Raw genomic sequence first — 14,575 nt, 5'->3', positions numbered from 1 at the left:
GTATTGGTATTTGGAAGTGAAAGGGTTAAAATTTATAAAATGTCTATATTCAGTTTTTACCTGGTATTTAACATCTTGCCAACAGGGAATACAGGTGAAAACTAGCTACCCAGCAACACTGGCATATTTACATTACTGTTGAATAATATGTGAATAACTTCATAATCACAGGAACAGACAACAGTACAAGTTACTAAACTACACAAACGTCATAATCACAGGAACAGACAACCAGGAAATATAAATAAGTTTAAGGTGCTTTAGGTACCAGGTGTTAAAGTGACTGGTGCTTGTGCCAAAGTGCTAATGTGCTCATTTTATTGCACTTGAATTGTAAAGTGCTAATGTGATCATTTTATTGCACTTGTATTGTAAAGTGCTAATGTGATCATTTTATTGCACTTATATTGTAAAGTGCTGGAATAGATTGCATGCTAACTGTAGATTGCATGCTAACTGTAGATTGCATGCTAATTGTAGATTGCATGTTAATTATAGATTGCATGCTAACTGTAGATTGCATGTTAACTGTAGATTAGCATGTTAACTGTAGATTGCATGTTAACTGTAGATTAGCATGTTAACTGTAGATTAGCATGTTAACTGTAGATTAGCACGTTGCCCTTTTGCCCGAAACTTCAGTATTGCACAAGTTATTGCACTGGATGAGACATAGATGTATTCACTAAGATGGTGACAGATGTGTTGTTCCTTTGTTCCTGCCTCTAACCCTAACCCTCTAACCCTAAAGGCTCTCACAGAGTCGAGCACAACGTACGCGGAACGGACTCTACAGAGGTCCGCGCGGACTGAAAGCGGACCTCTGCAGGGTACGTCCCGGCGAAGCTCACATTTTTAAATGGGCAGATGTCCGCATCGCGCACCGGTGTCACACAAAAGGCTGCTCGGTGTGTTGGTTGACATCGACCTGCATTAAACGTGACACCGATCTGCATTTTACTCTGAACACTCACTCCGTGCCAAGAGAGAGTAGGGCAGGATCACGGTTCTATTGGTAGGATTGGTCCGGTAAGACTTTGGCAGGTAGATGACGTCGAAATTCTGTTTTACTATCGCTAATCGTTATCCATTCCAATTCAATTCATATTCATTTGGACCATGTATTTTTTTTTCATCATCTGAAGAAACTTGAGAAGTTGGAATGGCTTTTCTAAATGAAGTGTGTAAAACGGCCCGTTTTATTTCAAAATCTTGGAAACGGAGATAAAACTAGACTCTTTATTTTGACATCGGTGGACGAAACAGCGCGCAAAGGATTGTGGGAAATGTAGTAAACTGGCACGAGAAATGTAGGAAATCGGTACATCGCTCGAACCTCAGAAACGTGAAACCTCAAAAAACGTCTGCGGTGGACATGCTGCGCGGAGTCCGGTCCGCTCACAGTACGCCCGACTCTGTGGGAGCCATAACCCTCTAACTCTAAACCCTAATGGCAGAGAAGAGGCCATGATAATGAGAGTGAAACTCTTGAAACGTGGAGAACATCTAGGCCGTTGTGTCTCCAACATATGGCTGTCTATTGTGTTTCAGTACTATGGATATATGCTGTATCGGACCAAACTGCCCAGAGACCTGCCGGAGGCCACCCCGCTCATCACCCCCCTGAATGGTGTTCATGACCGTGCATATGTGTCCGTCAATGGGGTGGGTAGTACTTCACAATGAAGTGTTGTTGTGGTCTAGCCAATCGGTTTTGGGGGGGGGGGGGGGGGATGTAAACATGAATGTACATTCTCATCTGCACCTTGACCTATTTACACTGCCTTACTTGCCCATATGTGCGTACATACAATAATAGAAATGAGAACAATAAAGCACAGGAATACAAGCGCTGGTATGATCAAATATGATGACGGCCCAAGGTCACTATCCCCAGAGGGCAGCAGAACCACTCCGATCCATGAATTTTTTTGATGATATTGTTATAGTGCCTATTTTTTATTCTATTTAAATGTTTACTTCTCCACTGTACTATAATTGTATGACCTGTATCATGTATTCTACTATCACATGCACCTGTACCCCCCCCCCCCCCCATGCTGCTATGATGCCTGAATTTCCCACAAGGGGATCAATAAAGGAATATCTTATCTTAATTTGAATGTGGGAAAAAAAACAAGGCCCGATTTCAATTCTTATTCATTGACTTGTGCAAGTCACAAAATACGCTCTTCTTTAGATATATTAAAACGAGACAAATGCTACGTTCATTCAAATGAACAGTGAATGCGGGACGAATTCTAATGTTCCACTCTTCCGAGAGATTTTAGTTCATTCTTTGTGTTGCAGCAGAACCTGTTGTTTTTCTAGGGCTGTACCGAATGTCATTTTTTAACATTCAAAGCTTCTATTGAAGTATTCGAACGAAGCTTCGAATGTCTGTCGTCATATTTTATGACTTAATTAATAAACAAATAAAAAAAGATTACATTTAAAAAAAAAATTATATCCTCAAACTAAATCCTCAATTTGAATAAAGTTTAATTAGTTTTTCATTATTAAATCAACTTTCTTTAGGGGGCGGTCAGGTGGCGTAACGGAGATTGCGTTCGTCACCAACCCCGGAGCGGCTGGATTCGCCTGTTCGAATCCAGCTCACAGCTCCGGGGTTGTCACCAGCTTGGCTGGCCGTTCACACTAATACAATTGGCAGTATTAGAGGGTGGGAGAAGCTGGCGGGGTGGGTCCGGGTCGTTGTAAACAGCGACTCCTACAGTTCGGTCGGGGCGCCTGCTAAGCGCGGATAGGATCTAAGGGGGGGGGAGTGTGATCCTTCCACACGTTACACCCTCTCAGTGAGAATCCGCGCTGCCAGGTGAAAAGAAGCGGTTGATTGGCTGGACGTGTGTCGGAGGAAGCACGTGGTAGCTTCCACTCTCCCAGACCGACTGTGGGGGGTAAGTGCGCAGCGACCAGGAAGGGGATTGGGAATTGGCATAACGACTAACATTGGGATGGGAGAAAATCGGAGGAAAAAAAGGAGGGGGAAAAAGATAATAAAAAAAAAAAAAAAATGTCTTCATTAAAGAAACTTTATTTAATGAATGAATATAACTCATCAGTTTCGTCAACATAAATAATCCAATAAGGGCACGGTTGGTCTTATAGTATAATACTATAATATTAGTGTAGCCTAATCTTTATCTGCAACTGTGAAGAAAAACCCCATTGGTTTAAACAGAATGAATAGACACATAAAAAAAAGAAATTCGAATGTTGATTTAGAATGTCAACATTATGATCGAAGCTTCGAAGCATTCGGTACAGCCCTATGTTCTTCTATCATCCAACGTCTTTGTACTTGAATGTTCTCGTCTCTAACGAGCGTCGCCTGTGTGACCAGGTGTTCCGGGGCCTGCTGGAGAGAGACACCAGGCTGGTCATGAACGTCACTGGACAGCGAGGAGACGTCATGGACATCATAGTGGAGAACATGGGCAGAGTGAACTTTGGCAGCAAAATCAACGACTACAAGGCAAGGCACCGAATCCCAAGAGTCGAGTCGAGTCAAGTCAAGTGAAATAGTAAAGAAAAATCCTCCGTGGCTATCCACCTCTGTGCGTCTTGAAAATTCAGTCACAACACATTTTTGCTCGTTAACTTTCACCCACTTCCTCTATTCGCACCCCCCCCCCCCCCCCCCCCATGGTGCCTGTATCATTGGAAGCGGACACTCGTTGGCTACAGTGCTGACCAATCATTTTCACCATCAGCTGTGAGTGGTCAGTTCTCGAGCACATTCAGTCCGACGTGTGGTCATTTGACGCGCGGCCTGTAAAAAGACGCTCGCCTGCCATATCGTCATGTAACTCAAGAACCGAGGCACGAATTGGTCGAGTGAGGTGGTGTTCGAAAGGCGGTAAATTCAAGTTTCGAAGGGTATATTATATGATCGGCGGAAAATGCAGCCCGAGCCGGTAGACGCTCACAAAGTGCCGTAACGTGCGTGCGTGCATCCCGTGCACAGGCTTGACGGCCCGACTGTTAAGAGGTTTAAGATGCGACTCACATGCAAACACCATGAAGGGTTCTCTCTCTGATGTCTCTCCTTAGGAGAGAGCGGTGCCTGTAAACAAATATTGATTGAACTTTCCTGGGACAGGAATAATGTGAATTTCTTAAAATGGGTGGAATTCCTCTTGTACGTAATGTTATAGCCAAGTAGTATATTTACGTATTTTATTGAAAATGTACAAACGTTAACGTTTTCAGAAAATGTTTGAGTTCCCCTGCTGAGGAGCGAACATGGGAAGCAAGAGCCTTTACCTCAAGATACCCTAACCCAAACCTTAACCCTAAACATAACCCAACCCTTAACCCATTCTCTGCCACCACTTTGACCATCCTAAACCATCCTCTGCCAGCGCTATTTGTCTATGGAGATGTTCACCTTCTTTGCAGTGCTATAACTTTTTAAATTGTATTGCTAAATTGACATTACTATGGCCCATTCAACATCAATTATCTATCGTTCAGGATGTACAGTAGGAACGTTTGACTTTTTCATTCACACATTCATACTAAAATACCATCTTGAGTATAAATATGTTTTTATCGTTTTCTGCCGTATTTCATAGAACGTGAGATATAGGCATAAATGCATATATTAGATTATCAAATGCAGTTTGATACCGATCCGTGCTATATTAAAAAATGTCAACTGTACATGGTCCTAAACGTCATGACTGATCATCTGCGGGTGAACGGAGGGGGGGGGGGGGGGTCGTTTATAATTCAATGATCGACGTTAAATGATTTATGTAGTATGGGTGATATATTGATCAGAGCAGTTTGTATCGAAAATGATAAAGAAAAACGCTGAAACTCACGTCAGTCTCCTCGTAGTGTTGGGCGATGAGAGTGGAGCAAACAGATCCCACTTATGTGATGTTGATCGATGCGATCCATTTCCGGTTTGTGTATTACTAATACACGTCCAAATCATGTTGATTATTGAGTTATGGCAAAGATCCATATCCACGGTGTCTGTATTGAGCCCCGGGACGATAAACGAGTGGCTGGACGAAATTAGGGGACGGGCCGAGCTCCAACGGGCACTTCCGGTTTGGCAACTCGCCGATCGGCCACAAGGTGGCAGTATTGAAGCGTTGCAGAGTTGTGCTGGCTCAGACAGCATCAGCCAAGACTCCGTGGGTGAAATATGAATACCATGTTGAAAATATGAAATATTGATCTCAAACACGCCTTACGGCGTGATTGGCAGACAACGCATGGCGGAGAAACCCGCCTTAACACGTGATTGGTGGAGAATGGGTTAACCATAACTGTTAAATGTTCAAATTAACCATCATCATAGTATTGCTGTGTTTGTATCAGGCTGGGTGGGTATAGTCTAGTGGTGAGATCTGTGTTTGTATCAGGCTGGGTGGGTATAGTCTAGTGGTGAGATCTGTGTTTGTATCAGGGTGAGAGCACTCGTCCCACGACCACAATCATTGTTGGGTCGTCTCCCATGTTTCTTTTGTACCTTTTGCCGAGACGAAATGTAAAACTAAATATATGTCTTATACAACACGGAAACACATCACTCATGGCTATGGTACATTGTGTACCTTTTTTTTTGGGGTCTAAATTATTATTATTATTTTTTTTCACTTTTTCTCCTCCTGTTTTTCTGTGTTTTTCTCCCATCCCAATTTAGTCGTCATGCCAATTCCCCCCTCCCTTTCCTGGTCGTTGCTCGCATGTGCCCCCCACTGGTCGGTCTAGGGAGGGTTGATAGATACTATCGCATGTCCCCTCCGATACATGCAGAGTCAGCCAGCCACTTCTTTCCACCTGCCAGCGCGGACTCTCATTGGTGAGGTGTAACGTGTGGGAGGCTCACACTACCCTCACCATCTCCCTTCCTCGCTGTGCAGGCGCCCTGACCGACCTGTAGGAGTCGCTGTTTACAACGACCAGATCACCACCCACCGGCTTCCCTACCGCTGACTCTGCCAATTGAGCCAGTATGACGGCCGGCCCAAGCCGGAGACAACGCTGACAGCCGGATTCGATACCAGTGTCTCTCGTGTTGGTGACGAGTGCCTAGTCCGCTGCGCCACCCAGCTGCCCCTTCAATTAGTTCTTTATTTAAGTTTTCCGATGACAGTGTTGATGATGATGTGGGTTCTACAGGGTCTCATTAACAACCTGATCCTGGGTAAGGACGTGCTGTCCGACTGGGAGATCTTCCCTCTGGACCTCGACGGAGCCATAGCCCGTGGATGGCCTCATTCCGACGGCAGATACTCTCAGCCCGCCCCCCGGACAACAGAGCCCGCAAGCGGACCCGTCTTCTACATGGGGACCCTGCAGCCCAATGGTCTGGCGTGGGACACTTTCCTCAAACTGGATCACTGGACAAAGGTAAAAGTTGGTCAAGTCTTTAACTCATTCAGCGCCAGCGATTATCCCCATCCCTGTAGTCAATGGGCCACGCTTTAAAAGATAGGCATTTTCACTGTGCGTCGCGATGTTTGCAGAGCTATATCTATATATTCTATATTATAGCTATGGAGACAATACTATGGCTCATTTGACAGTCACTATCTCTCGTCCAACATGTAAAAAAAGTTAATTTCTTCATGTATATGTTCGCGTGTTATCCCGTGGTGAATATTGTATAGTTTCAGAGTGATCCGGGCTAATTCCTGGAAGCTGAGTTATGGAGCACTGTGTGAATTTAGCTGAAGTCGTTCGCGTTGCTCGTCTGGACACGATACTATTCCCAAATCAAAACGGCATACGTTTTGAATAATACATACGTTGATCGTTGCGATCGATGTGAAATCATTGTAGGATCAAAGTACGATTGACATCATATAGTCCCTACCTTTGCTAGGAGGTATCCCAAAATGAATATTCCAATTGTCTGATCGCGATTTCCAGTATTGATGTCCATCGGGTCCCTGACATAAAATGGCACAAAATATGCATCAAGTGTGCTGGACGCGTTCCAAGTTGCTCGAATGAACCGTTTCACTTGCCCGGATCCAAATTATCCGCCCGGATCATATAAAATGTAACACACAGTGTGAAATAAGGTTTTCAAAGGGTAGGCGATACTACCACCTAGCAGGATTCGGCCGGCATTGCACTCTCGAGGTCTCAGAATGAGTTCCAATGGTAAGAGTGAGAGTGTATAGAATATTAAAAAAAATAAAATTAAACGACAAGTTTTCGGGGGTACCGACGCTCAACCGCTGGCGAGATAACACGAGAAATCTCGGGGTTGGCGCAGAAAGTGTTAAAGGAACACGCCAACATTTTGGGAAATTAGCTTACCGTCTTCTCCAGAGAGACAAGAATATAGATAGCAGTTCTCTCTCGTTCTATCTTTTGAAGGCCATCCTCTGTACAATGTATTTGATGCTCTGCGAAGCTCGTTTAGTGACTCGTCTGATGCCTCTATTGAGCGACTGAGAAGGTCCTTTGTTCCTGCTGCTGTTAAATTCTTTAACGAACGCACGCTAGCTCTGTATTGTGGGGCTCTCTTCTCTTCTCTTTTCCTTCTACTGTGTGTTATTGTTTCTTCTTTGTGTATTTGTACTCGCTCTGGTGGCAAACCATGTTTCCCCCTCGGGGATTAAGAATAAACCATACCATAATATAAGTCTACGCAGGGTCAACCCACAGGAACGCCCTCGGACTCATCACACTTGCACAGCTATTCCTTTTAAATATTCTATTTCTCCCCCAGGGTCAAGTGTGGATCAATGGGGTGAATCTGGGTCGATACTGGCCCGCCAAGGGCCCTCAGCACACGCTGTACGTCCCGGGACCCCTGCTCAGTGCCACCAGGGCCAACAACATCACAGTGCTGGAGCTAGAGGGGCCTCCCAGGACCCATACCAGGGTCCTTTTCCTGGACCGGCCTCAGCTCAACACCACGGGGAGGCATTCCTGACGGAGCACACCTGGAGCTCAGTCAGAGACCACATGGTGTTCAGGTCATGATGCCATTCAAGCGTTCACATCCAAGATACCCGACTCCCAGGGGTCATAACGGCCATTTTCCACTAGAAAATATAGAAGTTTCTTGTTTGCCCACGGTTTACACTGCAGTCAGGGGGAGCGATAAAGAGCGCAGGATTGTGATAAATATATTAAGCAAGATTTCATTCGTAAATCTTCAGTACATGAATCATGTTGGGAAATGTACCTATTTCAAGCCCCGCCCTCTTTTTTGGATCCTCCAGTCACAACCATAGATATATATATAAAGACTAGATGGTGCAAGGCGGAGTCTCCCGCGTAGTTCACCGGCGGCCATCTTGCTACAGTTAACTACTGCTTTAAGGTGAGTGATCTGCACAAACAAAAATACTCTTAACTCACTGAAATCTTTGACGGATTTACAAAATCTATGATTCTTGCTTGGAAGAATTTGATTAAAAACAAATTATTTTCATATGAAAGTCCATTATACGTATGCAGTATGATAACTACATCTGACGTTTTTAACAAACCAAACGGTTGAAAATTGAGCAAGCTATGGTTATTTCAATAGTACATGCACTATAGACATTCATGTTATGAGTGGGCGTGCTACCCTTTAGCAAGATGGCCGCCATGTGGCAACGTCGGGTCTCCGTTGGCCAGCAGCGCGGGTGAGTCATCTAGTCTTTATATATATCTATGGTCACAACTGTCCCTCAGACAAACAACGGTTGTGATTGGAGGATCAAGAAAAGAAGGCAGGGATTGAGGTAGATCAGTTGGACGTTCCCCTTTTTATCAGTATCTTAAATGGCTCCGACTGCACATACTGCCTCAAAAATTCTTTAATAACTGATGAGCGATGACCAGAACATATACCGTAGATTATCAGGCTCCTCCTTTGTTCCAGAACATATAATTACCAGGTTCCACCTTTGTTCCAGAACATATAGATGACCAGAACATAGATGACCAGAACATATAGATTACCAGGCTCCACCTTTGTTCCAGAACATATAGATTACCAGAACATATAGATTTGACCAGGCTCCACCTTTGTTCCAGAACATATAGATTACCAGAACATATAGATTACCAGACTCCACCTTTGTTCCAGAACATATAGATGATGACCAGAACATATAGATGATGACCAGAACATATAGATGACCAGAACATACAGTATAGATTACCAGGCTCCACCTTTGTTTCAGAACATATAGATTTGTGCAAATTCACTTTTCTAATGTCCATGTAAACTGTACCTCCCTGGTTGCATGTTTCCACCATGCCGTTGCAAAGAAACCCCATCTTCAATACATGTGTGTCTGGAGCAACTGGGTAACAGTGCAGCTGTCTGAGCGCTCCGACCTGAACGCCAGGGTAACAGTGCAGCTGTCCGAGCCTCCGACCTGAACGCCAGGGTAACAGTGCAGCTGTCCGAGCCTCCGACCTGAACGCCAGGGTAACAGTGCAGCTGTCTGAGTGCTCCGACCTGAACGCCAGGGTAACGTCCCCGTCCAGAGACATTGCTGCTGCACCAAGAATCACGATGACCACTTCACGTTCCAGTGATCAAGGAGACATTTCATTATCAATACATTTCAAATCAGTAATCCGATGCCATTAGCTTAAGAACATTTTCATTCAATTTCATTTTTTTTGCACAGTCGCATAAGTCATTCAGATTTACAATAATAGTGTTGTAAGGAAACAAAATAGTTTTACTTTTCAATCATGACATAAACTATTAGAATGAATGACAGTATTATGGTCACTTTACTGAAATGTATTTTCATTTGAACTGCGGTGTCTTTTTATAATTACAGATTCTGTAAATAAATTGTGCTTTTGCTTCACAATACCTCCCTAGTATTTTCCTCTGCATATACTACGTACAACATCACACACATTTTATAATCACATTAAATCATTTGCAATTGGCACTGGCTGACAGTAAAATGTACTTTGAAGATAGAGTCAAACGGTGAAAAACTCCTGTAGACTGAAATCAGCACCATGGAGTCGTCATCTTACTGTCGTTTTTAAACACAGCTGATGGTTCAGTCATTTGAACGTTTCAGTGAGGTAGCTGGACGTCTGTACCCGTGAATGAAGAGTTCCTAGTGCTATACCTAGGGGTGTAACGGTACACAAAAACCACGGTTCGGTACGTACCTCGGTTTTGAAGTCAAGGTTCGGTACAGGTTTTCGGTACAGTGGGGGGAAAGTTTGGCTTTCCATGTTCCACTCAGGGGTGATGTAGTGTGCAGTAACTAATTGTACTTGTAGGGCCATCAACGAATATTCTATATTGAAATTAATAATTGACTTGTAAAAAGAAAATATAATAATAATTATTATATTAGATTGTGAAAAAAAGTGCAGAGAGACATTTCATCTGCGACTCAGTGTGTGTGTGTGTGTGTGTTGCTGTGGGTCGTCCATCTAACGTGTGTTAATCTGCATGACAACAAAAGACTTCTTCATTCACCCTCAAACACACACACAAACACGTCTGGCGGCGAAGGCTCTAACCAGCTCATCCATCAGGGACGCTCACCGACGTGAAGTAGGGAGGAAACCTTGGATTACCAGACGACGACTCTACCTCCTGAGCCACGTCCACCACTAGAGTTAGATTTGGAGCTCTTTCACAAATTCCGTGACTTTTTCTGCGATCGTTCCACGATATATAGTGCAGTGTCCCCTGGGCACGATGTGTCTGGGTTCATGTTCATACTGTATAGTTGCTTCGAATGATGTCCCAGCTCTTGCTTACAACCAATACTGGAGTAGACTGAATGTATTCACAGCTGTATACAAACATACTGTGTTCGAGCCAATCAGCAACACCAACCGAGTCACGTGACTTAAGTTGCATTCTTTTAGCTACAGCGCTAAAAGAATGCAACAGGGCTCTATGGAGAAACCATGGCACTCCCCTGACTAAAAGTGGTTTCAAACTAAAAACGTCTGGATGGCATTTTGCCAAATCGGCATGGCTGCGAGTGTGAGTCTTTCACCTTTTACATATCTAGCTTTGGCATGGAGTGATTGTTTAGATCGCTAGCATGGCTAACAAATGCAAATATATCGTAGTCTGCCCCGTTGTTCTGACCAGGATTACGTTCCTTTTTGCCCCCTTGATGCGCGCGTACACACTGAGTCTGACGGGGCCAGCGAACAGGTCTATAGTTGTGTAACCGAGAGATTTGAACCCGTGACCATAGGTTCCACAGGCAGCCGCACTAACCAGCTGAGCTAAAGGGTGCGACCCGTTAGCAGGTGCTGGTTGACGGCGACCGACTAATCCATAGTTTACAGTTGCTTTGAATGTCCCAGCTCTTTGGAAGCGTACAACCATTACTGTAGAGTAGACTGAATGTAGTCACGGCTATTAGGATGATTATTCCAACAAAAAGGTAACTTACTAGATCAATCTGCAAGACAAACATGTCGGATAAGCATCATTTTCCATAACTTTTCCAGGCCGGGGAAAATGTGATTTTCAAAAAAAAGTACATTTATTTTCCAGGTTTTTTTCCACGAGCATAGTAACCAGTAACCATAGTAACCAGTCGCATTTGCAGACTGTGTTGTTGTTGCTGAATCTAACGGGGTGCAGCCGCGTTGGCCTTGCGATGCGTCTGCACGCAGGGTGGCGAGCAGAAGGAGAAGTGCAGGTACTGGAATGGGATCTTTCCCTGTAGAGACTCTCCACACTGCCAGCACCTCCTAATGCAGACACACAAACAGGGAGGATTGTTGTCACCAAGTAGTATTTTCCATGAGCTAAATCTGATTGTTAAAAAGGAACACGCCAACATTATCTTCTCCAGGAGTAGTATTTTCCATGAGCTAAATCTGATAATTAAAACATCTTCTCCAGAAGGATTTTTTTTTTTTTTTTTTTTTTAATCTACTTTTTCTCCCCATTTTCTATTTTTCTCCCTTCCCCAATTTCGTATTGTCCAATTCTACCCTCCCCTGTTTCGAACGCTGTTAGGCCATGCCTCCCACAAGCCGGCTGCAATGTGGAATGTCCCCTCCGGTACTCGAGGAGGCAGCCGTTGCATCTTTTCACCTGAACAGCGCGATCTCTCAGCGGCGAGGGTCTGCGTGGGAGGGACACAGCGCCCCCGTCACTTCCTGATTCTACTGCGCAGGCGCACCAACCGACCTGTGGGAGTCGCTGTCCACAACGTCCGATCCCCACCCACCAGCTTCCCACCCCCTAATACTGCCAATTGTATTAGTATGAACGACCAGCCAAGCTGGTAGCAACGCAGAGAGCTGGGCTCGAACCCAGCATCTCCTGCGTTGGTGGCGAGCGCCTTGCCCACTGCGCCACCTAGCCGCCCCAGAAGGAGTATTTTCCATGAGCTAAATCTGATCGTTAAAAAAGGAACACGCCAACATTATCTTCTCCAGAAGGAGTATTTTCCATGAGATAAATCTGATCATTGATTTGATATCTTTATTTCGAATGTAAAATACAAACAATACAAAATCAAAACAAATCATTGATCAAGAAATTAAATGGAAATAAATAAAAATAAACAAACAAAAGCTAAATATAACTCAATTTACAGGTTCGAAAAGGAGTAGGAAGAAGTATACACTTATTTAATCCTACCCCTTTTCCACTACTTAAATGAGTGTACTAATTTAAAACCTCACAAAACAAATATATATATATACCGGTATATGCAAAACAAAAACTATATATGTAAATCATTCAAAAGGAACACGCCAACATTATCTTCTCCAGAGTCAGACAGGAAGATAGATACCAATTTCTTCTCTGTGCGTTCAGTAGAAAGCTATTCGGGCTGCAAGCTAAGCTAGCCTAGCTTAGCGCAAATGAATGGAAGTGGATATGGACCAGCTAACCTAGCTGTTGGCCAAAAACACCTCCCAGAGTTTTAAGCTAGTCTAGTGGTTCATATCCGCTTCAATTCATTTGTGGTAAAAGCTGGAGAAGACGGCGTGTTCCTTTAGCGGCAGGCAGACGGGTGAGAACGGGTCTCGTTACAGACTTACTGGATGTTGGAGATGTTGACTCCTGTTGCTGCGACCTGATCTGCTAACCGCCTCTCTGCTGCCAGGGCCCTCTGTTCAGGAGAACGTTAAAGAACATTAACCTCTCTGGTCGGAAAACATTAAAGAACATTAACCTCCTCTCTGGTCAGAGAACATTAACACTTTCACTGCCCAAGCTTAATTCCTTTTTACCTCCTTGAATGCCCAGCACCACTTCAATGTTAACGTTAATATCGCCTAATCTATGTTTTAAATTATGTGTCTAATCTGCCCGTCGCTTATCAAAGACTAATTTTCCAGTCAACATTGTCGTAGCAGATTGTTTTTTTATCGCTTCATTTCCGTTTTCTAGCATTTTGAAAAGCACTTGTTTTCATGGAAAAATGAAAACATTCCATGATAATCGCCCTTTACTGGAATATTCTAGAACGTTGTCATTTTTCGGCCTATTTATGAATCGTTTTCAAATAAACGCTAGATTATCGATAGTATATGTGTATGCATGCACGCTCTGGCCGCAAGCTGAAAATCGATTCTCCTATTTCCTGACCGCTCGCACAGTCAATCAGCCATATCACATAAAAGCTTATATCTCCGTGAAAACGAGTCTGATTATCCTAAGACTGGTAACATAGATTCCTTACCTGAGATCAGATGGTATCCAAATGGATTATTCCAATTCCTGATCGCCATTCGAAAAAATCGATCCTTTTATTGATTCACTGTGTATACTGTAAAAACACATAATCCCTGCTGCTCTGAGGCTCACTAGTGGAGCTGATCGACCCCGGCTGCGTGAGTGAGAAGTAAAATGTGGAGTCAGGGATTTTTTTTCTCATTCATTTTCATTGAGTTCAATCCAAAAGGGTGAATTACCATCTGGGAGACGATAGGGGGCGCTTTTTTCACATCCGAGCGCCTGGAGTGGCTGAATTTCCAACGGTAGACTCGGTTGATGAAATATGATTTCAGATCGCTAATAAAAAAAAGAGAGAGAAAATACGAGAATTCTCGTGAGTGGGCATTCAACCCGCGGGGGGTAAACCCGAGAAAACTCGGGTTGGGCAATCAAAGTGTTAAAGAACATTAACCTCCTCTCTGGTCAGAGAACATTAACTCATTCTACGCCAGCCATGAGAAAAGTCGGGTTAACTCGCCAACCGATCAGCGCCAATCACGAGAAAACTCTGGTTTTAATCGTTATTTCTTTTATTAGCTATATCCATTTATTTACATCCATTCCAGTAGTATTTGGAATGTCGATCAGATAATTGGATTATTTCTTTTGCATTACATCAGATACCAGGTAAGAACACTTTATATAAAATCTTGCGTTGATCTGATATTTCTTTCTACCCCGATCGAAGCTGTCTGTGTGTGTGTGTGTGGCTGCGCCGTTGGGTGGGAGGAGGTGGCGGGGGAGCCAGGGCTCTTTTCATTCTTGCATGAGGAAGGATAATAATGATGATCTAGCGTTGATTTCAGGAAGATTCGATAATCAGGCAAAAAATTACAACATGTTTAGTGTATTCCACTAAAGGGCTATTATCGCGTCTTTTCCTGG

At 43.8% G+C, this 14,575-nt stretch overlaps 2 protein-coding genes across 4 annotated transcripts in view; one reads left to right on the top strand and one right to left on the bottom strand.

The window, feature by feature from the left end:
- The window catches only part of glb1l (galactosidase, beta 1-like), a 128,231-nt gene extending 118,404 nt beyond the window's left edge, over positions 1–9,827 (top strand). For both annotated transcript variants that reach the window (XM_084315249.1, XM_084315248.1), the window contains 4 exons: positions 1,552–1,665; positions 3,365–3,496; positions 6,163–6,393; positions 7,727–9,827. In XM_084315249.1, the coding sequence (XP_084171375.1) occupies positions 1,552–1,665; positions 3,365–3,496; positions 6,163–6,393; positions 7,727–7,933 (684 nt within the window). In that variant the 3' untranslated portion in view covers positions 7,934–9,827. The remainder of the gene's footprint in view (positions 1–1,551; positions 1,666–3,364; positions 3,497–6,162; positions 6,394–7,726) is intronic.
- Positions 9,828–9,981: 154 nt separating this feature from the next.
- Positions 9,982–14,575, bottom strand: part of ankzf1 (ankyrin repeat and zinc finger peptidyl tRNA hydrolase 1) — a 65,573-nt gene continuing 60,979 nt past the window's right edge. For both annotated transcript variants that reach the window (XM_084315245.1, XM_084315246.1), the window contains 2 exons: positions 13,012–13,082; positions 9,982–11,703 (listed from right to left, as the gene is read on the bottom strand). In XM_084315245.1, coding sequence (XP_084171371.1) covers positions 11,580–11,703; positions 13,012–13,082 — 195 coding nt within the window. In that variant the 3' untranslated portion in view covers positions 9,982–11,579. The remainder of the gene's footprint in view (positions 11,704–13,011; positions 13,083–14,575) is intronic.

The sequence above is a fragment of the Notolepis coatsorum genome, assembly GCF_963971535.1.
Source record: "Notolepis coatsorum genome assembly, chromosome: 5".
NCBI classification, from domain to species: domain Eukaryota; kingdom Metazoa; phylum Chordata; class Actinopteri; order Aulopiformes; family Paralepididae; genus Notolepis; species Notolepis coatsorum.
The sequence above is the reverse complement of the archived record's forward strand: the minus strand, read 5'-3'. Positions and strand labels throughout refer to the sequence as shown.